Raw genomic sequence first — 27,271 nt, 5'->3', positions numbered from 1 at the left:
TTCCACTGAACCATCTTTAGAGGACGCATGACAGGCGGTGGCTTCTTGAATCTCAAAAGGTACCCGCTCTGAATAATACTCAGCACCCATCTGTCCTTTGTGATTTGCTTCCACTCGTCCAGATACCACACAATACTTCCTCCAACCGGAGTGGCACACGGTTGTGGAGGAAGCATCCGTTCATTGTTTTTGAGGCTGCTTGGTAGCAGAGGATTGCTGCCTGTTTCCATTGCCTCTGCCTCGTCCAGGTCGTCGTTGTTGGTATTGCGACCTCTGTTGATTCTGGCCTTGATTTTGCGAGGACCAACTCGTCTGTTGGCCCCTCTGCTGAAAAGATCTTTTGTCAAAGGGACGAAAATTACCCCGACGTCTAAATTCTTTTTTCTTTTCAAGACCGACGGCCTTCAGAGTGTCCAACTACACTTTCATTTTAGACATTTCGTCGTCAGCATGAGATCCAAACAGAGTCGAACCATTAAAAGGTAAATTTACCATTTTCCTCTGAGCCTCTGGCTTTAGTCCCATAAGGCGAAGCCAAGCAGTACGTCTAGCACAAACACCATGTGCATAGCCATGAGCTGACAGATCCGCCGCATCAGCAGCTGAACTTATACTCTGGTTAGCCACCAATCCTCCTTCTTCCACTATTTCTAGGAAGTCTTTCTGATCCTCCTTAGGAAGTTTATCTGCAAAACGAGCCACTGAGTCCCAGAGCAGACGATCATAGAGGCCCAATAAGGCTGACGCACTGGCCACTCTCATGACCGAACCTGAGGTGTTGCACATTCTTCTCCCCAAGGAATCCATGCTCTTACTATCCTTTTCAGGTGGAGCAGAAGAGGTAGATGCCGCAGAATGTGCTTTTCTGACTGTCGCCACAATAAGTGAATCTGGAGGCGGGTCAGAACGCAAAAATAAAGGATCTTCCGCTGGAGCCCTGTACTTCTTAGCAATCCTAGAAGGACCAGAACCCACCGTGGCCGGAGTTAAGAATGTTCTCATTGCTGGTTCTATCAACCCGGGCACTAACGGCAGAAGAGGTCTACCAGTCGTCTTGTGATGCAGGGTTTCAAAGATGACTGACGTTGCTATTTGAGGAACTGCCATCTTGATCTTGAACTTATTCGCCCCACGACACAACACATCATTAAATGTGCCCAAATCATCCACTGGAGACACTCTGGACGGAGGAGTAGATGAGATTGTGGGAGAATAGTCTCTATATGAAGATCTTAAAGAAGACTTAGACGACGTAGAAGATGGTGAAGGAGTTCTACTCCGCCTCTGAGGAGTTGCCGATCGCTGTCTCCTTCGTTCCCTTGAACGTGATTTCTCTCTCACTAAGGACCTCGAGGGTGATCTTCTAAGCAGCTCCGTCTGAGGGACCGGAGCCCTCATCCCCATCAGTCCTGCATCTGGGAGTATCTTCCAATGTCTCAGGCTTTCCAGCCACCTCGGAGACAAGTTAATAGGCCGCCCTACACGCTCAGGTGAAGCCTCAGGTGACACCTGCACAATATTCAGTCCAGTAGAAGACTTGGAGGCTCTGGAAACTACACTGTGCTCAGAAACCAATGAGCCAGATGGAGTCCGTTGTCTGGGCACCAATTGTCTGTCATCCGACACCTGCCCTGAGGTTGAGCCTGAATGAGCCACCACAGACTAGTCTGGTGCACTACCTCTTGCCCCACCGCAGACCTGTCTTGTTGGTCTCGCGGAGAAGACGTATGTTCTGGACTGATGTCTGACCTCGACAAAGAGCTAATTGAGGTCCGAGAGGCCGGTCTGGATAGTCTCGACGCCGACCCGTGTTCAGGTGGGGGAGACCTAGACACTCTATGCTTCGAGCCCGAAGCAAACTTCGACATTGACTTATGTCGCGATGGAGACCTTGATCTTCTCTTTTTAGGTCTCGACGTCGACTCCTTCGACGCCGTCCTTTCTCTCGACGTCGATCTCTTCTTCGACGACATCGTAAGTCTCTCTCTCGACCTCGGTCTATCCTTCGACGTCGACACTTTCCTTGACGTCGACACACCATCCTTCGACGTCGACACCATCCTTCGACGTCGACACACCTTCCTTCGACGTCGACACACCTTCCTTCGACGTCGACACACCTTCCTTCGACGTCGACACACCATCCTTCGACGTCGGACGCCTCTCTTCCCTCGACGTCGACTTATCAAGAGTCTTCGACGTCGACCGTGGTGCCCCCGATGTTGTCTTTACAGCAATCGACACCAGATGTCTCGACGTCGAGAAGGATTTCGACGGCGACTGTCTAGACGCTGAACCTTGCCTCACCGGCGAAGTTCTCGACGTCGACGGAGCCCTCTTCGACGTCGACAATGCTGACGGCGATCTGGATCTCGACGTCGACCGCACCTTTTTTGACGGCGACGCTCCCTGGAGTAGATTTTTCTTAGTTCTACCTTCTGGAGACGCTGATCTTCGACGTTTAGGATAAGAAGATGGCTTAGCAGATGATAATAAGCCCTTGGAACTCTTCTCACCACGGTTTTCTCTCTCCAGAAGGCCCAGCAACCTCATTTTCTCCCTTTCTCTTAAAGTTCTACTAGAAAGGTTGAGGCAGTGATAACAATCTTCCACCTTATGAGAAGCTGGAAGACACACCACACAAACAGAGTGTGGATCCGTTTTTGACATCTTCTTCCCACAGGAAGGACATTTGTAAAATAAAGGTGGCATTCTGACTAAAAAATCACCAACAGTTAGTCAGAACAAGATATAAAATACCACCAAAATACTCTTGTCAAAAAAAGGTAAGAAAAAACCAACTTCTGACAGAAAAATACTACAAATGAGCAGAGCTCAAGTTCCAGGTTCCTCACAGAACAAGCCAGAAAAAAGAACTGACCTAACTGTCACCTGTGGTGCATGATGGGAACAGAGTTCTCCTAGAGGCCTTAAAGGCAAAGTGTGCAGACTCTCTGGGGCCTTAAAGGCAGGGTGCCAGTCTGATTTTCTGTACACAGACAATTTTTCATATGCAGCCTTTTAGGCTAATTGTTTACAACAGGTTCTTTGATGAAAATAAAAGTTTTTTCATGGTTATAAAATGCATTTTGGGCTCATGCCTGTTTATTGCATTATATACAGCATATTTTCATGCTTCAGAACGTGTGTAATGTTGGCTTTATTAGCCTATGTATATATGTTAGGCTGCATATTATGGTTATTATACATTTATATGTGTATAATTAGTTTAGTACTATGTACTTTTTGATATATTTACACATATATATGTATATTGTTATGTGTTCCGGGTTCCCGCTCATGGGCGGAGATAATTCAGTGCTTATGACTATTAATGAGTATCCCCTGGAAGAGAACCAGGCATCCCTATTGGCACCGTTCGGAGTCGAAGAGTCAAAAAATGATCAAAAGGGATCAAAAAAGTTTAGTCAAAAAGTGACTAAGGTACCACTTTTTCCGGATCTGCTCTGCTGGCGCGGAAAAAAGAAGAACTGACGTCAGCACGCGGAGGCGGCGTCTAAGTACTCCGACGACGTCATCACGGCGCCCACGACGCCGACAATGGACGCTGAGCCGCAGACGACGCCTACCGACGCGCAAGGGTACTGCTACGCAAAAGTTTCCGGATCCAGTCTGATGCCTGGGGATATTCGAAGGTAAGGAATGTAATACTAACCTGTTTCTTTCAGATGTGAAAATTTGACTTGGGTAGGGTATAAACCCTCCAGATCTCAGCAAATCTCCAGTGTGTAAGCCAGATGATTAAATGCCTAGAGATTCCCCAATATGTGACATTCTGCATAGGCAGTATTGTTGGGAGTCCCCTATATGGGACTTTCTAGTTTTTCCCTCGGTTAGCCTAACTGCACACGTTGTATGCTGCTTTCGCTTTGCACACATTGCGAAGCAACATGCTTGTTTTAGAAATAGGCGCATATGTATTATTCAACTCTTCTGCTGGGATGCAGTCTGAACATTCAGTACAAGGGCAAACAACATTGTGTCCTGTTTTTCTCTGTGATCGGACACTAACACAATAGGAAATACCCACTGTTTTAAAGTAGGGCATTTCTTACCATAAGCAAAGACTTACCATTTTGAAAATAGAGAGGAGAGATTTCTAGCAGAGAAAAGGTCCTGGGATGAGAGCCAGCTTTGCGCCATTTGAGATGCAGACCAACCAACGGCAAATGCCAGGTGTAGGAAGGTAGATCCCTGACTATGGTTGCCCCCAACTTTTCGCCTGGTGTTTTGCTGGTTTTCTGACTTAGTTGACCTGGGGCCCTGCTATTCAGGACCCCAGGCCTACTGCTCTCTCTGTAAAATGGATTTCATGTACCTTAGGTACATATCTAATTGGATACTGAGTCACCTTCTCAGTCCCTGTACAGTGTACCTTAGGTACCCAGGGCATAGGTGTACCCAGGGCCTACCAGGGGCTGCATCATGTATTATGCCACCCCTGGCTGGCCATCCAAATCTGACACAACTGGCTGCTTGACAGCTGGGGCAAGGGGGTGTAATCACCCTTTGCTTTAGATATAGTATACCTATATCTAACCCTAAAAATGGACACACAGATCTCCTATCAGTCACTCCTATGGCAGGCCTTAACAATCCTGAAGGCAGAGTGCTTGGAATCGTGTGAGATGGTGCTCTGGCATGAGCTGAGCCTGTCTGCGGCTTTCGGGATCTATCCCTTAGCCGTTTCCATGATATCACATACCATATACTCTTAAGTGCATTATAATCCTCGCGGTTATATGCCAACTCTGGTATCGCTTTATCAAAACATGTCGAGTAAGGTGTCATACGAATTGGAATACTAACCCCTCGCCAATTCTGGCGACGGGGTTAGCATTCCACCCTTCTAGAGGGACACGACATGTATGTAACCTGTAACCCCGGTTAAAGTCAGACATAGCCTCAGCTCCACAAAATGGATGCTGCCACCGAGACACAAGTCTGCCCTCCTGCTGCTGGGAGTCCTCCCAGAACAGGAGGCAAGGACAAAGGGTTTCCTGCCAGGGGCGGTGCCAGCACCGTCCCAGACAGGGTTTTGTGTATCCTAGGTAGGCAGGGCTTCAGAGGAAGGTGACTGCAAGTGGCACCCCGGTGCTCACTGTGCATAGGCCGGCTGAAACCAGTTCCAGGGGCACTCCAGCCCCTGGCCTGGGGAAAGCCCGCCAAAGGAGAGGGGTGTAACCACCCCCCTCCTGGTCCCACCCCTAGGGCAGGACTTAGTCGCGTGCCAGCCCCCTTTTCCCAGATAAAGGTAGGAGCAGGCCCCCTTCCAAATTAGATCATCTTTGGAATCAAGATACCACTTTCCACGAAAGGACTTCACGATTTCTTCTTCAAGATTCTCCCTTGTGGCTAAGGAGTAGTCACCCTGCATCCGCAGGCACCATCTAAGAACACTGCGGTCTGCTGTACGTCCTTCCTCCGGAATCCGACTGCCCAGCTCGACGAGACCCGGCTTCCCTGGCACCTCTGACCTCTACCCACCTCTACAGCACAGCTGAGAACCGTGGGTGCGACGAGACCTCGAGGGACCGGCCATCGCCAAGACTGCACGACTTCTGCACAGCAAGCCCACTGAGTAATTTCCTGGTGAGTGCTTTGGGGTCCGAGAAGCCCCCACCCTGAGCAGCCCCAGCACCGAAGAGCAGCCCCCCAGCATCTCCACGATCGGCGTTGGGCCCTTCTGCTTTTTGCTGCTCACCGCGTTGTTTGGCTACTAGCCCGCTGGCTTGTGGCCTTCCGAACGACGCCCGACGACAACACTGCTGCTAGTCTGGTTGCTCCAGACTGGCCCTTGCTTCCCTCCATCGGAGAAGTACCCTGGACCCTCCTGGTCCGGCTAAGACGCCATTTTAGGTCCACCGCGTGGGCCTTGCATTTGCCAAGACTTGTTGCCCAATCCTGGGTCCAGCGACGTCGACAGCAAGAACCTTCGTGGGACAGCTCGCACCTCCATCCTGGTCGCCGACAACGCCTCCTGGTCCGAGAGACTGCAGAGCCCAGCAGCGCCCACTCACCTGACTGCGGTGACTTCGCCCGGTGCAATCCTGGTGCCCACTTAATCACTGGCTAGTGATTCAAGAACTTGGTCCCCTCTGCTTTCAGGTTTTCTTCTTCCTTGATCCAGGCTTGGATCCATCGAACTTTCTTCACTGGTCGCCTGCCAGCAACTTCCTTCTTCCAGGCTCCTGGTCCGGCAACGAGGATTCCCGACGTCCTTTCAGACCTATGCAGCTGCAGCCCCTGGGCTAGGTAACTTCGGCACTTCGGTGTCCCAGCATAGCCTCACTATCCAAGGGTCAGGATCCACTGTCGTTTTCTCCCTACCAGGTCGGGTTCGCCCGTGAACACTAACTTTGTGAATTTTAGCTTCCATAGACTTTGTCCAGCATCCCGCGTGAGAGTGCACACTCTGCACCCGAGTTCCCTAGGCCTCCTGCTAGTAATCTAAAGGTTCAGTAGTCCAGTCCTAGCGATCCCAAAGCCTCTGAGAATCATTACTTACCTGCTAGTAATTCGCATTCCACTTTTAGAGTATATGGTTTTTCGTGCCCCTCGGGCATTTGTGTATAACGTGCTAACTTAAGTATTTTCGTAAGAGTTTTGTTGTGTGCTTAGCACCCTGTCCTCATAAAGAGTACAGGGTTGTTGTGATTCTAATAAATACACTGTTTATTTTCATAACACTTGTGTGGTGTCCTTTCACTGGGTGTTCAAGGGGTAATGTGATGGTAAAACAGCTGGCTTAACACGCCCTCTAGAGTCTTAGCCTTAGACTGCTCGTATCCATGCTACTAGGATAGCTGGTCTATAAGGTTGACTTACAACCAATCATCAATAAGGGTTGTTTGGACTGATATATAGTGATCACTAGAATAGTGAGCACTGCACATCAGGCCAACTTCTCACACCAGGTATGAGCCTGGTGCCATCCAAGAGTTCTTTGTTATATTATTGTAGGGTAGGCTTAGGCAGATACACCAATAACCACGACTGGGCTTTTCATTGTGTACAGATTATTAGTTATGCTAATTACATTCCTAAGTTATGTATGTTTTCTAGTGGCAGCACAGTTGCTTCATAATGGAGCACAATAGTTTAAATAAATATTGTAAACTGTTTTCATGTCTCATTTCTGTTTATTATGGACATACCAAAACCAAAGGGGACTGGAGGTGAGTGCTTGCAATGTTCAACACTCCGTCCATCATCCCCTTTGATTTTGGCATGTCCATAATAAACAGAAATGAGACATGAAAACAGTTTACAATATTTATTTAAACTATTGTGCTCTATTATGAAGCAACTGTGCAAGGGACCCACGTCTGGGCATACCCTGCCAACTTAGTGCAAACAAAGCAAAACCAAAGGGGATGATGGACGGAGTGTTGAACATTGGAAGCACTCACCCCAGTCAACTGATCTGGGTTTAATCCATCATCATTCTATCATGGCCATGTCTGAACTGAGGTGGCGGAGTGAGCTAAAGAATGATGATGGATTAAACCCAGATCAGTTGACTGGGGGTGAGTGCTTCCAATGTTCAACACTCCGTCCATCATCCCCTTTGGTTTTGCTTTGTTCGCCCTAAGTTGGCAGGATATGCCCAGACGTGGGTCCCTTGCTCACTTTGCCACTGGATTCAAGCTAGCCTGGCTGATGACGGCTGATTAGCTAGAAACCGGTCCAGGGATGCTTGTTTCTGGTCCAGGGAAGACATGGCTTGGCAGTACGGGCTGGACTGCTCCCATGAGGCATAGGGTCAGACTGATTTGCATATAGCCATGTCTGAACTGGGGTGGCGGAGTGAGCTATAGAACGATGATGGATTAACCCCTCCCATGCTCGTGACTGAACCGCTCCGTCACGAGCCTCGGGTGCGCTGTGCTGATGACGGAGCGGTTCCGTCACGGCCCGCTCGGCGCGGATTCCGCGCCTGCGCTGGACGTTCTGTTGAGCGGGCGGGCCGTGACGGAACCGCTCCGTTATCAGCACAGCGCACCCGAGGCTCGTGACGGAGCGGTTCAGTCACGAGCATGGGGGCGCCGCGGCCCCCCGGCCCCCCTAGCGCTGCGGCGGAATTGCCGCCGCAGCGAAGGGGTTAAACCCAGATCAGTTGACTGGGGGTGAGTGCTTGCAATGTTCTACACTCCGTCCATCATCCCCTTTGGTTTTGCTCTATTATGGACATGGATAAGTGAGAGACCGAAAGATGATGTATTACTACCGCAGTTACCAGAGAAGATAGTGTTGTGTTCTAGGGTGCCAACTTACCTGTTACTCTGTAAAAGTTCGGAGGACAGGAAAGGCACTATGAGCTATTCAGGATTCTGGCCCATAGGGACTGATGTAGTACGGTGACTCAGTCCCTATATACACAGATGTTCTGTGATCCTAGGCATAACCCTGGTCCCAAACAAAATCCCTACATGACACCACCAGCGTTTGGTCTGGTACTTATTTACTGTTCTCCTGAGTAGTACTTGTGTGATTCCATAATAGCCCTTACACCTATTATCGGAGCTGTTCGTGGGGTTAGGGAGTGATCCTACATAGTGTTTAAGGAGCACCAAATTCAGTGTTTTTTTTTTTCAAACTTGGAAAGTTTAAAAAGATAACCCATTTTTGTGTTGCACTTTGTATCCCTTTCTGTTTTACTTATTCCTGCAGTACCGGTCGCCATTCCAGTTAACTGCCCATGCACATGTAATACATCATGGACTTACAAATGCAGGTAGTCCGTTCTGCAGTCTGGGCATAGTTTGAACCTGGGGGACATCATTCCCTTTCACAATGGATTTGGATTTGAAAATCATCAAATATTGACGAAAGAGGAAGTGACATTCAAGATCAGTGTTTAAAGGTGCAGAAAGAAAGGGACTTATGTTGGTGTACAGGGGGGTAGCGCTTAGAAATGCTCTGTCACTTTCGATGAGAAAAGAAGCCAATGGAGAACACTATTCCACAAAGCGCAGAAGCACTGTTATGAAAAGTCTCCGAAACCAGTATGGCACCTGGGGAAAATTCTAAAGGTGAGAAATCTGCATCTAGAAGTATCCATCAGAAATTAAATATCCAAGTTGGAGAAGCTATAATTAGAGACCACTTAATTACAATTAGGACAGAGAGAATACACTGACTGTACCTTATTTTCGAGCGATTCAGCCGTTTGAATTTTTTCGGAGTTCTCTTCAATGCAAATCGATAACTCTGCAATCTTATTTCTCAACTCAGTCTCCAACTCTTTTTGTTGTTTCAGATCCTCCTGCCTTTTTCTAAGTTCATCTTGAGTTTCTATGGACTGAAAAAACAGAGTACAGATTATGGGATTGATGCCCAAAAATCTCACCGCCCACCAACATTTCACCCTCCGGTAAATTGAGCAGGTGTGAGCCCAGATAGGTCAGAGTGGAGGAATGAAACGTGGGGGCGTGGGCGGGAAGAGAGACAAACAGAGATTACATTTAAAAGCCTCCCCTACCACTGCCCGTAGACCGAGACAAATCTACCCCGGGGGTCAGGAGTGATTTTAGATACCTGGAATGGAAGGGAGGTGCGTACCAGAATGCCAACCCCTCTGGACCCACGGGTATAGCCCACTTGTACAACCAGTTTATAGCCCCACCTATTAAGTGAGCAGTAGAAGGTACCCGGATCATGCGTCTCCTGAAGCAAAATCAAGTCTGGGGACTGTTTTAAATATTGCAACACTATACCCCTCTTGATGCGATCTCCCAACCCGTTCACATTCCACAAGAGTATTTTGAGGCGGCCCCAGGATGGACTAGGATTACAGTGTTGACTCATGAAAATCCGTGAAACATTCTACTCTGGCACAGGAGACAATTATGAAAAACCATCACAAATGAGCACTGAAAATCACAAAAACCACATACCCAGGACCCAACTGGCGTTGCAAATAAGATTGTTCGATAACCTGCACCTAGAAAAACGAACTGAATAGAAACCCACAAAAATCCCCAATCGTAACCCTAGATCCCCCCCCACCCTGCAACGTGGACTAAAAACTGCCCTCCCCCCAATTTTTCATCAGCAGTACCCTTGCGCAACGGAAGGTGTCATCTGCGACTCCGCCATCGACGTCGTGATCGCCGGGATGACGTCGAGTACTTAGACGCCGCACTCGCGCGCGGACGTCAGTTCTGTACATAGGTTTCTGCGCCAGGAACGCAGAGCCATGATAGAAACCGGCACTGGTGCCATGAAACTAGGGCCCACAAAGGGATGTCCTTAACACTAGATATCGGTTCGCAGAACGGGGAGGATGGGTGGGGGGTAAGGAACCCAATACTAACTAATGTCTCTTACAGATATATCGTTACACAAGTAGTAACTTGTGCCTCTGAAAGAGACACGTTAGTATTAGATTCCTTCCTTAGAATAGATACCCCAGCAATATCAACCCCGGTGGTGGGTCTGCGAACCAAGATCACACCAGAAAGTCCTGGAGAACTGAACAGCCCAAAAAGCCATCTCTCCGGGCTTGGCTTTCCAGGCTGTAGTGCCTAGTAAACGTGTGCAGCGAGGCCCACGTAGCTGCCTGACAGAAGTCCTGCAAGGGGACTCGCCAACCCAGGCAGTAGTAGCCGCCGTGGCCAGAGTAGAATGGGCGTGTAGCCCCACAGGAGGCTCCTTTTTTGCCAAAGAGTAGCAAACCTTGATGCACAAGACGACCCACCGAGAGATGGTCCACTTGTGCACCGCCCGTCCCTTCTTAGCGCCCACGTAACCAACAAAGAGCTGGTCGTCCACCCGGAAGAGGCGTGTGCGATCTAGATAGGAGAGCGCACGTTTTGGGACCAGACGGTGGAGTCTCGCTTCCTCTTTTGAGGGAGGCGGAAAGAAGGTGGGCAAGGTGATGGACTGCCCGATATGAAAGGCTGTGACCACCTTGGGCAGGAAAGAAGGACGAGTCCTCAGAACAAAGAGATGTAAAGAGAGGAAAGGAGGCTTAGAAGACAGAGCTGGGGTCTCACTCATTCTCCTGGCAGAGGTGATGGCAACCAGGAATGCAGTCTTAAGAGTCAGAAGACGAAGAGGCCAGTTATAAAGTGCCTCAAAGGAAGCGCACATCAGATAAGTAAGAACAAGGTTCAAGCCCCACTGAGGCATCACAAAAGGAACAGGAGAGAACATGAGCGCGACACCCTTCAAGAATCTATTTACAATAGGGGACTTGAAAAGAGAAGGCTGATCAGGAAGCCTGAAGGAGGAAATGGCAGAGAGGTAGCCCTTCAGAGTGCCGAGAGCAGAGCCCTGCTGGGCAAGTGAAAGAAGTTAGAGGAGAACTCTCTGAAAGAGGGGCAGAGAGAGGATCCACAGCAATTGCTGTGCACCATGCCACAAATTTGTTCCACCTGCAGGCGTATACCATTTTTGTGGAGGGAAGCCTGGCTGCCAGAATCACATCACATACTTCAGGAGGCAAGTCAAATGGCCTCAACTGTCGCTCCGCAATCTCCACGCATAGAGGTGGAGGCTGGACAGATTCGGGTGGAGGACTGTCCCCTGCTGCTGCGACAGAAGGTCCTCCTGAAGAGGCAGACAAACCGGGGGATCGACTGACATACTGAGTAGCTCTGGATACCAGTACCTTCGAGCCCAGTCCGGAGCCACAAGGATGACTTGGGCCCGGTCGCGCTTGATCTTCTTCAGCACTCTGGGCAAAAGTGGTATAGGCGGAAAGGCGTACAGTAGACCGCAGCTCCACTCGCGACGAAAAGAGTCTCCGAGCGAGTGCCGCCTTGGAAATTCCAACGCGCAGAACCGATGACATTGCGCGTTCTCTTTGGTGGCGAATAGATCTAACCAAGGCTCTCCCCATTGCTGAAAAGAGGCCTTGAGCCACATCCGAGTTCAGACGCCATTCGTGATCCATCATGCACCGACGGCTGAGCGCGTCCTCCCTGGCGTTCAGAGAACCTGCCAGGTGTTGAGCCACCAGGGTCACGCCCTGGCGTTCCAGCCATTGCCAGAGGCACAGAGCCTCCTGGCAAAGGGTCCATGACCCCACCCCGCCCTGTTTGTTGCAGTACCACATGGCGGTGGTGTTGTCCGTGAACACCTGCACTACACTCCCCCGTACAGAGGGGAGAAATGCCTTCAGTGCCAGACGAATAGCCCGTAACTCCAACAGGTTGATGTGGAGCCGGGCCTCCGCCGGAGACCAGAGGCCTCTGATCTCCGCCTCTCCCATGTGGCCTCCCTAGCCCTGGAGGGACGCATCCGTCGCGGTCCGTGAGCCACAACTGCAGCTGTCTCGCAGTGCCCTCCGAGATCAGGATGTGGTCGAATAGGTTGCCCTGATGCTGGGCCCACTGAAACTTCAGGTCCCACTGCAGAGCCCGCATCCGCCACCTGGCGTGATGCACCAGCAGGATGCAGGAGGCCATCAGCCCCAGAAGCCGCAGCGTCAACCTGACCGAGACCCGGGATAACGGCTGAAAGATGGGAATCAGAGCCTGAATATCCCAGACCCGCTGGTCGGGTGGATAAACCCGAAACCGCGCCGAGTCGAGAACCGCTCCGATGAAAAGGAGCTTCTGAGAGGGGCACAGGTGTGACTTCGGCACATTGATGGAGAACCCCTGCTGGTGCAGGAGATCTGCCGTAGTCTGGATGTGGCTGACGACTGTCTGGGGCGAGCCCGCCTTCAACAACCAGTCGTCGAGGTAGGGGAAGACTGAAACCCCTTGTGAGAAGTTGGCCTGATATATGATGCTCACTAGTTCTAGTGATCACCTTGTATCAGTCCATGTAGGAAGGTTGATCCCTGACTATGGTTGCCCCCAACTTTTTTGCCTGGTGTTTTGCTGGTTTTCTGACTTAGTTGACCTGAGGCCCTGCTGTTCAGGACCTCAGGCCCACTGCTCTCTCTGTAAAATGGATTCCATGTACCTTAGGTACATATCTAAATTGGATACTGAGCCACCTTATCAGTCCCTGTACAGTGTACCTTAGGTACCCAGGGCATAGGTGTACCCAGGGCCTACCAGGGGCTGCAGCATGTATTATGCCACCCCTGGCTGGCCATCCAAATCTGACACAACTGGCTGCTTGACAGCTGGGGCAAGGTGGTGTAATCACCCTTTGCTTTAGATATAGTATACCTATATCTAACCCTAAAATGGACACACAGATCTCCTATCAGTCACTCCTATGGCAGGCCTTAACAATCCTGAAGGCAGAGTGATTGGAATCGTGTGAGATGGTGCTCTGGCATGAGCTGAGCCTGTCTGCGGCTTTCGGGATCCATCCCTTAGCCGTTTCCATGATATCGCATACCATATACTCTTAAGTGCATTATAATCCTCGCGGTTAGGTGCCAACTCTGGTATCGCTTTATCAAAACATGTCGAGTAAGGTGTCATACGAATTGGAATACTAACCCCTCGCCAATTCTGGCGACGGGGTTAGCATTCCACCCTTCTAGAGGGACACGACATGTATGTAACCCCTAACCCCGGTTAAAGTCAAACAGAGCCTCAGCTCCACAAAATGGATGCTGCCACCGAGACACAAGTCTGCCCTCCTGCTGCTGGGAGTCCTCCCAGAGCAGGAGATAAGGACAAAGGGTTTCCTGCCAGGGGCGGTGCCAGCACCGTCCCAGACAGGGTTTTGTGTATTGTAGGTAGGCAGGGCTTTAGAGGAAGGTGACTGCACGTGGCACCCCGGTGCTCACTGTGCATAGGCTGGCTGGAACCAGTTCCAGGGTCACTCCAGACCCTGTGCTGGGGAAAAGCCCGCCAAGGAAGTGGGTGTAACCACCCCCCTCCTAGTGCCACCCATAGGGCAGGACTTAGTCGCGTGCCAGCCCCTTTTTACAGGATAAAGGTAGGAACTGGCCCCCTTCCAAATCAGATCATCTTTGAATCCTGAAACTACTTTCCACGAAAGGAACTCAAGACTTCTTCCTAAGATTTCTCCCTTGTGACTAAGGAGTAGTCACCCTGCATCCGCAGGCACCATCTTAAGAACACTGCGGTCTGCTGCAAGTCTCTCCTCCGGATCAAGACTGCCCAGCTCGACGAGAACCGGCTTCCCTGGCACCTCTGACCTCTACCTGCATCATCAGTCACGCTGAGATTCGTGGGTGTGACGAGACCTCGAGGGACCGGCCATCTTCAAGACTGCACGACTTCTTTCCAGCAAGCCCGCCGAGTGAATTCCTGGTGAGTGCTTTGGGGTCCGAGAAGCCCCGACCCTGAGCAGCTCCAGCACCGAAGTGCAGCCCCCCAGCATCTCCACGATCTGCGTGGGGCTCTTCTGCTTTTTGGCTGCTCACCGCGTTGTTTGGCTACTAGCCGCTGGCTTGTGGCCTTTCTGACGACGCCCGACGACATTTCTGCTGCTGGTCTGGTTGCTCCAGACTGGCCCTTGCTTCCCTCCATCGGAGAAGCACCCTGGACCCTCCTGGTCCACCCAAGACGCCATTTTAGGTCCACCGCGTGGGCCTTGCATTTGCCAAGACTTGTTGCCCAATCCTGGGTCCAGCGACGTCGACAGCAAGAACCTTCGTGGGACAGCTCGCACCTCCATCCTGGTCGCCGACAACGCCTCCTGGTCCGAGAGACTGCAGAGCCCAGCAGCGCCCACTCACCTGACTGCGGTGACTTCGCCCGGTGCCATCCTGGTACCCACTTAATCACTGGCTAGTGATTCAAGAACTTGGTCCCCTCTGCTTTCAGGTTTTCTTCTTCCTTGATCCAGGCTTGGATCCATCGAACTTTCCTTCACTGGTCGCCTGCCAGCAACTTCTTCCTTCCAGGCTCCTGGTCCGGCAACGAGATCCCCGACGTCTTTTCAGACCTATGCAGCTGCAGCCCCTGGGCTAGGTAACTTCGGCACTTCGGTGTCCCAGCATAGCCTCACTATCCTAGGGTCAGGATCCACTGTCGTTTTCTTCCTACCAGGTCGGGTTCGCCCGTGAACACTAACTTTGCCTTTACTAGCTTCCATAGACTTTGTCCCGCATCCCGCGTGAGAGTGCACACTCTGCACCCGAGTCCCCTAGGTCTCCTAGTAGTAATCTAACGATTCCCTAGTCAAGTCCTAGCGATTCCAAAGCCTATTAGTACTGTACTTACCTGCTAGTAATTTCGCATTCCACTTTTAGAATATATGGTTTTTCGTGCCCCTCGGGCATTTGTGTATAACGTGCTAACTTAAGTATTTTCGTAAGAGTTTTGTTGTGTGCTTAGCACCCTGTCCTCATAAAGAGTACAGGGTTGTTGTGATTCTAATAAATACATTGTTTATTTTCATAACACTTGTGTGGTGTCCTTTCACTGGGTGTTCAAGGGGTAATGTGATGGTAAAACAGCTGGCTTAACACGCCCTCTAGAGTCTTAGCCTTAGACTGCTCGTATCCATGCTACTAGGATAGCTGGTCTATAAGGTTGACTTACAACCAATCATCAATAAGGGTTGTTTGGACTGATATATAGTGATCACTAGAATAGTGAGCACTGCACATCAGGCCAACTTCTCACACCTGACTAGGTAGGACTAAAACGACTGTGGAACTGGACACTAGGACAGTTAAACTACCCTTGAGCACCCAAATGCTCTTGTTACCTCACCCACGGGCTGCCGGTGCATAGGTGTCAAAGTGCGTCGGGTTCTCGCATTGAAGTCAATGGAGCCTGCAAGAAAAGATGCTGCAGGCGACCAGGAGGAAGATGTCCGGTGCAATACAAGGGTGGATTGTTGAAGGAGACCTGAAAGCAGAGGGGACAATGTTCACAGTCACTAGCCAGTGACTGGAGTGGAACCAGGAAGGAACCAGACGTCGACATCAGGTGAAGAGTGGACGCTTGACTCTGCAGCCACGTGGACCAGGAGGTGTCTTCGACGACCAGGATGGAGGCACAAGCTGTCCCACGCAGGCTCTCGCTGTCGGCGGTGTTGGATCCGGGATTGGAGTCAACAGGCCTTGGCAAAAGCAACCCACGCGGTGAGTGAGGAAAGCGTCTGGTGCGGACTAGGAGAGTCCGGGGTGCCCCTCTTTTGGAAGGGAGCAATGGCCAATCTGGAGCAACCAGATCAGCAGTGGATATTCACAGGTTCGTCGTCTGGGAGGTCACTATCCAGCCGGCAAGTGACCAGACAACGCGTCGAGCAGGAACCAAGCAGAAGGGCCCCACGCAGATCTCGTGGATGCTGGAGGGCTGATCTTCGGTGCAGGGGCTGCTCGGGGTTAGGGCTTCTCAGTCCCCCAAAGCACTTGGTCGAGTTTACCTCGGGAGTCGTGCTGGAAGCGAAGTGCAGGTTCGTTCAAGATGGCCGGTCCCACGTGTCTCATCGCACCCACGGGTCTCAGCTTTGCTGTAGATGCAGGTTGAGGTTGGAGAGGTCTGGGAATCCGGGTCTCGTCGGGCTCTGAAGTCTGGATCCTCGAGGGAAGACGACAAAGTGAAGCCGCTGGACGCTTGATGGTGCCTGCAGTTGCAGGGTGGACACTCCTTGTCCACAAGGGAGATTCTTCAGTCTTCTGTGGAGCAGAACGTCGAAGGTCAGAGTTTCTTCTTGTAGAATAGTTCAGGATAATCTAATTTGGAATGGGACCAGCTCCTACCTTTATTCTCCTGAAGGGGGCTGCACTACTGACTAGGTCCCTCCCCTGGGTGGGACCAGGAAGGGGGGCGGTTACACCCCCTATCCTTTGTCCGGTTTCCCGCCAGAGCTGGGGCTGGGATGCCCCAGCAACTGGTTTGAACCGGTGTATGCACAGGGCACCTTGTGTGCCCCAGGCATGTCTCATTCCTTTCAGGCCTCCCTACCTCAATACACAAAATCCTGTCTGGGGTGGTGCTAGCACCTCCCAAGGAAGGAAACCCTTTGTGCAAGCCATCCTCGCTGGAAGGACTCCCAGCAGCAGGAGGTCAGACTTTTGTCTGTGGTGGCAGCATCCATTTTGTGATGCTGAGGCTCGAGTTAACTTTAACCAGGTGTAGGAAGGTAGATCCCTGACTATGGTTGCCCCCAACTTTTTGCCTGGTGTTTTGCTGGTTTTCTGACTTAGTTGACCTGGGGCCCTGCTATTCAGGACCCCAGGCCCATTGCTCTCTCTGTAAAATGGATTCCATGTACCTTAGGTACATATCTAATTGGATACTGAGTCACCTTATCAGTCCCTGTACAGAGTACCTTAGGTGCCCAGGGCATAGGTGTACCCAGGGCCTACCAGGGGCTGCAGCATGTATTATGCCACCCCTGGCTGGCCATCCAAATCTGACACAACTGGCTGCACGACAGCTGGGGCAAGGTGGTGTAATCACCCTTTGCTGTAGATATAGTATTCCTATATCTAAACCTAAATGGGCACACAGATCTCCTTTCAGTCACTCCTATGGCAGGCCTTAACAATCCTGAAGGCAGAGTGCTTGGAATCGTGTGAGATAGTGCTCTGGCATGAGCAGAGCCTGTCTGCGGCTTTCGGGATCCATCCCTTAGCCGTTTCCATGATATCGCATACCATATACTCTTAAGTGCATTATAATCCTCGCGGTTATATGCCAACTCTGGTATCGCTTTATCAAAACATGTCGAGTAAGGTGTCATACGAATTGGAATACTAACCCCTCGCCAATTCTGGTGACGGGGTTAGCATTCCACCCTTCTAGAGGGACACGACATGTATGTAACCTGTAACCCCGGTTAAAGTCAGACATAGCCTTAGCTCCACAAAATGGATGCTGCCACCGAGACACAAGTCTGCCCTCCTGCTGCTGGGAGTCCTCCCAGAGCAGGAGGCAAGGACAAAGGGTTTCCTGTCAGGGGCGGTGCCAGCACCGTCCCAGACAGGATTTTGTGTATCCTAGGTAGGCAGGGCTTTAGAGGAAGGTGACTGCAAGTGGCACCCCGGTGCTCACTGTGCATAGGCCGGCTGAAACCAGTTCCAGGGGCACTCCAGCCCCTGGCCTGGGGAAAGCCCGCCAAAGGAGAGGGGTGTAACCACCCCCCTCCTAGTCCCACCCATAGGGCAGGACTTAGTCGCGTGCCAGCCCCTTTTTGCAGGATAAAGGTAGGAACTGGCCCCCTTCCAAATCAGATCTTTGAATCCTGAAACTACTTTCTTCAAGAAGGAACTCAAGACTCTTCCTAAGATTTCTCCCTTGTGACTAAGGAGTAGTCACCCTGCAGCAGCAGGCACCAACCAAGCATCGTGGTTTGTTGCCAGTCTCTCCTTCGGATCAAGACTGCTCCAGCACGACGAGAACCGGCTTCCCTGGCACCTCTGACCTCAACCTACATCATCAGCCCAGCTGTGATCCGTGGGTGTGACGAGACCTCGAGGGACCGGCCATCTTCAGAACTGCACAACGCTTGTCCAGCACGACGCCTGAGTGACCCTCGACGGAGTGCCTTGGGGTAAGAGAAGCCCCGACCCTGAGCAGCTCCAGCACCGAAGTCCAGCCCCCCTGCATCCACGAGATCGGCGTGGGGCCCTTCTGCTTTTTGCTGCTCACCGCGTTGTCCAGGTCACTTGCCCGTTGGCTAGTGGCCCCCTCACGACGCTCCACGACAACTAACACTGCTGGTCTGGTTGCTCCAGACTAGCCCGTGCTCCCCTCCAAAAGAGGAGCACCCTGGACCCTCCTGGTCCACTCAAGACGCCATTTTAGGTCCACCGCGTGGGTCTTGCATTTGCCAAGACTTGTTGCCCAATCCTGGGTCCAGCGACGTCGACAGCAAGAACCTTCGTGGGACAGCTCGCACCTCCATCCTGGTCGCCGACAACGCCTCCTGGTCCGAGAGACTGCAGAGCCCAGCAGCGCCCACTCACCTGACTGCGGTGACTTCGCCCGGTGCCATCCTGGTGCCCACTTAATCACTGGCTAGTGATTCAGAACTTGGTCCCCTCTGCTTTCAGGTTTTCTTCTTCCCTGATTGTGGAAAAGTAAATTTTGCCATGTTCTGTGTCCCTACGCCTCATCCATCATATGTTATGTGTGCATGACCAATATGCATATGTTATTCCCCATGTCCGATTAATGACGCAATTACAGTTGTGTCCACCTCTGATATGTCATTTTCCAGTCCTCGTGAATAATACGAATATCAGGCCTATGTAAAGTTATGTTGCCACGTTTCTCAGTGTGCACGTTATTCCATTATAAAGTCCCCGTTTCCAGGCCTCAACAGGGCCCGGACCACAGATTCAGCTCCTGTCTCCTGAAAGCCTCGCTGAGGAGCGATACAGCCCCCACCTGTATCCTCGACCCTTCACTTACTTCCTGCCTCGCAGTGCCCGGTGCAGCCTGGCTCTGCCTTCGAGTCTGCCAAGAGTATGTTATGATTCCAGCTATCAGTTCAGTCCTCCTCTTCTGCATTCCTGAGCTACTGAACTGCATCAATAAGTTTCCGTCATTGTCTAGCCTTCTCGTCTCCACGTTAGAGAAATACTGTATTAATGGTCATTTAATATTCTTCATCACGCACTACATGTAGAATAATGCATGGTCCAGTCTTAGAATCCAGTTAGCTTCTCCCCTCATGACTTCTAGTTTGTATCAACATGTTCCCTAAACATCAGATACCAGATAGGGTTTAGGTACATGTCGCTCCGACCCTCCAGACTCTAGTCTCTGCTCCTAGCACAGAGTTCGTAGCCCCCAGCTTCTCCTAGTAACACGTCATTGCCCGTTTTCGCGCACCATTAGGTTAGAGGTCCCGGCTCCTTAGGTAGCCCCCTCCAATGTTTCCGCCCCATTCATGACATATTCTGTTACGTTTGCATCACATGTCTAAGTATACTCCCAGTTACACCTCTTTTTACTGTTATCTTTCGCGACTGCTACGCGTCACGCCTTCTGCTCCACCCACTGTTACGCCTACTGCAATGTAATGCTATGTGTTTGCGCTATGTATATAAGTCAATGTATTATTATTAAAAATCAGCGCGCTCATCCCAGACCCAGCCCCAGCAGCTGCTGGGCCTCTTTTCCCCTGCTGGGCCTCTTTTCCCCTGCTGGGCCCCAGTTGTCCTGCTGGGCCCTGTTACCTCTGTTCCTATGCAGGTTGTCCTGATCCTGTCCTTATGCTGTAATAAACCTGCAGAAACTCCTACTACCTCGAATCTTGACTCTTATTTTATTGAGCTATCTGTTATTCATTCATTCATCCAAAAATAGATCCGGTATTATTTATTTATATACCACATAATGGCGCCCGAATAGGGACTTGCCCTTTCCCCACGCGTCGGTGAAGCCACGCCGACCCCCTGACCCTCTGCAGCCGTGACGGAACCATACCGGCCACGTGCAGATATTTCTGCTTCAAGTATCCCTCAGGCCCACGGAGGAGACGGAGGAGGCGGTCCAGCATCCGAACGAGACGGTGGAGGAACGCGGCGAGTCCCGACCAGAGCCCAAGCCGAGAGTCCAAGGTCCGAGGTATCCGGAGGCCCACCCGTAACTGAAGTCCGAAGTTCGTCGTCGTAGCAGTCCAGTCCCGTCCGAGGCCTTCCGTTCCGTGCTGCCCGGTGAGTACCATTGCTGGGGTAGTATCTAGACAGGACCAATCTAAATTGACTCCTGGTCCGTGGGTTGGTGGTGCCCAGACTCACAAACGAAGTGTTCACCTAGGTGGATACGGGTCTTGATGCGTCCCTTTTTGGGACCGGTATGTTCCGTACTGTTACAGCAGTGCATCCAGTAACTCTAGTCTGTTCCGTTCTCGAGAAAATCTGTTCTGTTTCTGTTCTCAGTATTCCAGGTAATATTCTGTTCGAACTGTTATTTCATAATGTTCTTCATGTATTTTAATGTTGTGGTATGAGTGTGATGTGATTTCGTGTTTTTATTGTGTATTGTATTGTGTCCAGATTACAGTTCAGTCATGCCTATATTTTCCAAGTTACGTCAGTTAAAAACTAGAAAGGGTCTGTTAGAGGAAGCAGTTCCTGTCCCGCCTAGGGACAGTCCAGGTCATTTTATGTATCAGAAACATGGCATAAGCGCCATAATGTATCTAGATTTATGGGTAGAGTATACCAAACAGTTAGAAGAAAAGTATAGATGGCCCGTATCGGGTACATGGGATGCCGAATGTATCATGCGAGTAGAAGAAGCATTATGGAAAAAGAAAGCCAGACAGTCACAGAAAGATGCCATCGAGTTATGGCGGAAAGAAGCGCATAGAAGAACGGAAAAGGAAGTCAGAAAGTCAGAGTTAAGTAGAGAATCCCAGGAACGAGCCCAAGAAAGAGAATTAATCGAGATAGGTGAACAAGTCAAAGCCGAACAGTCAGACAGACAGAGGCATGCCCTCATTAAGGGTATGTATCCTCTCCTTGCCGAAGGTTTGCCAAAAGCGACCCCAGAGGCATCCAGTAATTTCCCGCCGCCATTAGTTCCGACCAAGCTACGTCACAAACCGACCGCAGCTGATATTTTTATTTCGTCCTATTTGGACGACACAGTCCCAGAATATGCAAATCCTGTTCGCACTCCGCCAGTCCCTGCAAATCAGGCACTTCCCGCTCCTCCAGACACCGGAGTACCTGTTACGGTACCCCCGGTCCAGCCTACAGTTCCATTTCCCACTCTGCCAGGACGTAGAGCCTCAGTCGACGATTCCAGTTTAGGGGCCGCGGGAGGAGGTCTTCCTCAAACCCCGCCGCCACACAAGCGTTTATCAGCACTCGAATTACATGCCCAAGCATCACAGCGTACTCCTAAAAGTAATAAGTCTGTCACAGAAATCAGACAAGCCCTTGGCGAATGTGTCTATGATCCAGTCCCAGGCGAGTATAATATGGTTTTATATTCCGTACGTGTAAGGAGAGTGACCGAGTATCTAGTCACCTTACCGAATATGAAAGAAGATCTAGACAGAATATATCGTTTCATCCGTACAGGGGATGATCCAGAAAGTATTGGCGAGATTATGTCGCAAAGGAAAGCCGAGATTCAGCTCATGATATTAAAGTTCCTGATCAATTGTCTAATAAGAGAACAAGATTATCCGTCTAAAGATCCCGCCGAAATGAGAATCCTGACAAGGTGGAGTGATAATATAGCCGAGGGTAAGCACAAGACCGTCGGTGCCATGGAGAGTATGTACAAGAAAATTCGTAAAGAAATAATAAGGTTACACGAACAGCGTAAAGCAGCACAAGTAAGCGAGAAAGAAAGTATCTCTGATCCTGAAGAGGAAGACGAGAATCCCGCCAGAATAGCGTATGTAGGAAAATCCAGATTTCCAGATCGCCATTTACGCCTAGAACACAAGTCTATTTTTCATCATCAAGCACCAGAACAAGGTTCTCTAGAACAAGTATTTCAAGCTACCGATCACATTCTGAAATCACGAGTCGGTTACAGTGAATTAAGTACCATGCATGAACAAGAACTTGCCCGATCAGCAGTCCCATGGATTACTGATTCTACCACTTTTCCAGACGAAATAGTGGCACAAATGTTTCTGAAACTGCCCCCAGCCGAGCAACGGCTGGTGGGTATGTATATGATCCAGCACCTCATTACTCTGTATGAGGGTCAACATTCTGATCCAGGTCCGTTGCATGACATCCTGAACGAGTTACTCCAGTATAGATGGAGAGGTCTAGGTACCGATTTAATTAGTGTCATCCTAGAACAGCGTCACAAATATAGAACGTTCCTGAACCCGCATTTTGTTCATGTCTCACCCCCAGAAAGTAAACCATTCTACATAGACAGACAGAATCCGTTACGAGAAGTCCACCCAGTCCAAGGGGCAGGTGGCGTAATGCAACGAGTGTTTGTATACACTCCGATTTCAAAGATGGAACTTCTTGAAATGAAGAAATTAATTCCCTGTCATGACAAAGATCCAGCGGGGTTCCATAGAGAATTAAAAGACATGCTCCGTATGGGAGAATACACTTACCCAGATATCATTAAAATGTTAAAGGTCCTGTTACCCGCAGGGGTATATGAAAAGTTAAAAGAAAAAGAATGGGAGGTGGGAGAGAAAAAGATTGATTGGACAGCTCTAGAAGCTGAAGACAAGGCACGAGTACCAGGTACCGGTCTTGGAGATAAATGTAAAGAATTACCAGAATTACTGATTCAAGTTTTACCCAGATTATTGACAACGAGAAAAGAAGACTGGGATGCAATCTCAGCCTGTAAACAGAAACAAGATGAAGATATTAGTGATTTTTATTCTAGATTTGAGAAATGTTTCAGTATTAATAGTGGTCTCAAGACAAGTAGTGAGTCATACCCTCATCTTTTCGTTACCAAATTAGTCGAGAATTCAAGTCCACAAATTAAAAATCGAGTTTTGAAAGTCGAAAGCACCTGGCAAGCTAATACTCCGTCCCAGATGCTCCAGATGCTCCAGTACCACCAGAATAGAATCAGAGAAGAGCAAGAACACGAAAGAAAACGTATGAAAGACACGAAAATGAAAGTGCTAGTTGCACAATCTGTTCCTCAAGACAGTCAGAAGAGGGGTCCGAATCAAACCAGTCATCCTGCAGCTCCCGTTAAAGGGAACTGCAATTATTGTAAACAGCCAGGTCATTTTATAAACGAGTGTGCAGTTCTGAAACATAACATAGCTACTGGTAAGACTAAAGAAAGACCACGTCCGCCTAGACAAGAACAAGTTTCACAGTCACAGAATGCACCACAGACAGTTTCCGCACCGCAGCCTATTGCTGCAACACAGCACGTTACATCGCAGATGTACCAGTATGCACAGTCCGAGTATCCAGAGTACCAGTCATATTCATGAAACAGCCTAGAGAGGGAGGTAGGCTTGCCTCTCATCGAGATACCTGTAGATCAAGAAGGTCCCTATGTTCACAGTCAAGTATTAGGGAAAGACAGAAAGTTTTTGATCGATACAGGGGCAAGTAGGACCACAATTAATCATGCCGAAGTTCCAGGGGCTCCGCTCTCAGGCTCAAGAAATGTTTCCCTTGGATTTTCAGGAAAGCCAATAGTTAATGAGATATCAAAGCCAGTCACTCTAGAAGTAGGTCCATTGTCCCGTACTACTGATCTGTTACTTACTAAGTCATGTCCAGAAAATCTGTTAGGCATTAAGACACTGAAAGAGTTAGGTGCAGTTATTTGCTGTTCCCCAGAGGGAATACGTCTGTTCCTACGTGACTTTAAGGGTCACTATGTATTACGAGATTTTGATTCAAGATTGTCTAATGTTCCGCAGCATTTATGGGCGCAAGGTCCAACTGATGTAGGTTACATGCAAATCACACCCCATCGTGTGACTCTCAAACCAGGTGTAGTGTTACCCCGAATCAGACAGTACAGATTGCCACCTGAGGCTGTAGCAGCCTTATCCAAAATTATTGACGAGCTTATGGCTCAAGGAGTAGTTGTAGAAACTGACTCCAATGTATGTAATTCTCCGATCATTCCAGTCATGAAACGTACTGATCCAAATGCACCCCCAGTATATCGATTAGTGATTGATTTACGAGAGCTTAATAAATGTATTATTCCTCAGTACCCAGTTGTCCCAGACATTTCTTCCCTGTTAACAGCTATTGATTCCGAAGCCATGTTTTTCACTGTCATAGACCTCAAGAATGCATTCTTCAGTGTTCCAATTCATCCAGACAGCCAGTTTCTTTTCGGATTTTGTTTAAATGGAAGGAGCTATATGTTCACACGCGCTCCTCAAGGTTTCACAGAAAGCCCTAGTATTTACAGTCAAGCACTCAAGAGACAACTAGACAACATTCACATGCCAACTGACACTGCCCTGCTCCAGTATGTCGATGATCTACTGATCACAGCCCGTTCTGAACGTGCTTGCGAGCGAGCATCCCTTACAGTCCTGTATTTTCTAGCCGAGATGGGGCACAAGGTGTCACCTTCGAAGCTTCAATTCTGTGTCCAGCAAGTGGTATACTTAGGACACTTGCTGTCCAAGAGGGGTAGGCAGTTGACACCAGACCGTATCCAGTTAATAGCGAGTCTTCCCCAGCCCAGAACCCAGAAGGAGGTACGTGCTTTTATCGGCCTTACTTCATATTGTAGACAATGGATTCCCCAGTATGCATTTCTAGCCAAGCCACTGATACAGTTAACGACACGGGAGGCAGCCGTATCGACTGTCCTCCCTTGGACATCTGAACATACACTTAGTTTCAACGAGTTAAAGAAAGCCCTATGTCAAGCTCCAGTTCTAGCTACACCGAACTACAGTAAGCCTTTTACACTTTTCGTTACTGAACGCGAAGGTACAGCATTATCTGTTCTTACACAAGATCAAGCAGGACAATACAAGCCCTGTGCTTATTTCTCGAGCACATTAGATCCAGTCGCCCAGGCGTTGCCTGCGTGCCTCAAGTCAGTTGCAGCCACAGCACTAGCTATCAGACAAAGTGATTCCATAGTCTTAGGACATTCCCTGACAGTACAAGTCCCACATTCCGTGGAAGTTCTTTTAAACCGAACACAAACACAGCACTTGACAATTGCACGTTTAACAGGTTATGAATTGACACTGTTCCAGCCACACATAGAAATTAGACGCTGCAACGTCCTGAATCCTGCTACACTGTTACCATCAGTTAATTCAAATCCTGACCCACATGATTGTGTGGAAGTAGTTAACATTACGACAAAACCAAGACAAGACCTGACAGACATTCCGTTACCAGATCCTGACCTGACACTTTATGTGGATGGTTCATGTATGAGAACTAGTACAGGAGAACTAGTCGCCGCATATGCAGTGACTACTGACACTGAAGTTATTGAAACACACCGTATTGATACCCTGTCCGCTCAAGCAGAAGAGCTAGTCGCTCTGACACAAGCCTGTATACATGCCAAGAACCTGAAAGTTAATGTTTACACAGATTCACGTTACGCATTCGGAGTTGTACACGACTTCGGAGTGCTCTGGCAGGAGAGAGGTTTCATGACTTCTCATGGAACCAAGATTCAGCATGGTCTCCTTATTCAAGCCCTGTTAGATGCCATACATTTACCGACATCTATCGCTATCATGAAATGCAAAGCACATACGAAAGTTACAGACATTATTTCCCAAGGTAACGATCTAGCAGATCGCACAGCCAAGCTTACAGCACAGACTCCAGACATTCCAGTTAATCAGACACATACTCCAGATCCGATTACATGCATGACAGTTAAGGACCCTACACAAGATGTCATAGATATCCAGTTACATGCTACTCCCTCTGAAATCAAGAAATGGTCTGAACAAGGAGGGGTTCAGACAGATCAAGGATGGTTAACGAAGGGTAGAGCCACATGGTTTCTCCCCGATTCTATGGTTCAAGTCATTATCAATACCGCACATAGTCCAGCACATTTAGGAGAAAAAGCTATGTTAGACAGTATCCAGAACATTTGGTTCAACAAGCATTTACGAGCTGCAGCCAAGCAGAAAGTCCGTACCTGTATGATATGTTGTCAGTTTAATCCAGGTAAAAGTGTCCCGGTGGAACAAGGTGGTTTCCAGCCTCCTGACCACCCTTTTGAGGTCCTCCAGATGGATTATATTCAGATGGAGCGATGTCGAGGTTTCAAGTATGTCCTTGTAGTTGTATGCGCTTTGTCCAGGTGGACAGAAGCATATCCAGTCCCAGATTACACAGCCGCGACCACTGCCAAGCAGTTGGTTCGTGAATTCTTCCCTAGATACGGACCCCCTAGAGTCGTATATTCTGATAACGGTCAGCCATTCTCATCCGAACTCATGAAGCACGTTTCCCTTTTGTTGGGGTATCAGTGGAAGTTCCATTGTGTACGCCATCCTGAAGCAGCCGGTCTCGTAGAGAGACATAATCAGACCCTGAAAATCCGCATTGCAAAAGTTTGTAAGGAAAAAGGTGTGGACTGGCTAGTAGCTCTGCCAGTCGCTTTGTTTTATATGCGCATGGTTGCACATTCCAGATCAGGTCTGTCCCCGTATGAGGTCGTATTCGGCCGCCCCCCTAACATGTGGGGTACTCCTAGACCCCGAAGTATTACCGATGTTTCATGTAATATGCTGACAGATTACCTAGCTTCCTTGATGTCTGCCCTCAACTCATGTCGTTCACAGGTTGCCGCCGCATTTCCAGACAATACCGAGGTGGCACCGCACGAGATCGTTCCAGGCTCCTTGGTGATGATCAGAAATTTTGACAGATCAAGTCCGCTGGAACCACGTTGGAAGGAGCCACGTCAGGTCCTCTTGACCACCCGTACTGCCGTCAAGTTGGAAGGCAGGAAGGGGTGGGTCC

General features: G+C 49.6%; 1 protein-coding gene across 1 annotated transcript in view; it reads right to left on the bottom strand.

The window, feature by feature from the left end:
• The window catches only part of LOC144818836 (uncharacterized), a 1,999,126-nt gene that overhangs the window by 646,300 nt on the left and 1,325,555 nt on the right, over nucleotides 1-27,271 (bottom strand). Inside the window, 1 exon segment of the mRNA XM_078676624.1 lies at nucleotides 9,170-9,325. Coding sequence (XP_078532750.1) covers nucleotides 9,170-9,325 — 156 coding nt within the window.

This window comes from Lissotriton helveticus, chromosome 2_1 (genome assembly GCF_964261635.1).
Source record: "Lissotriton helveticus chromosome 2_1, aLisHel1.1, whole genome shotgun sequence".
In the NCBI taxonomy this organism is placed as follows: domain Eukaryota; kingdom Metazoa; phylum Chordata; class Amphibia; order Caudata; family Salamandridae; genus Lissotriton; species Lissotriton helveticus.
The sequence above is the reverse complement of the archived record's forward strand: the minus strand, read 5'-3'. Positions and strand labels throughout refer to the sequence as shown.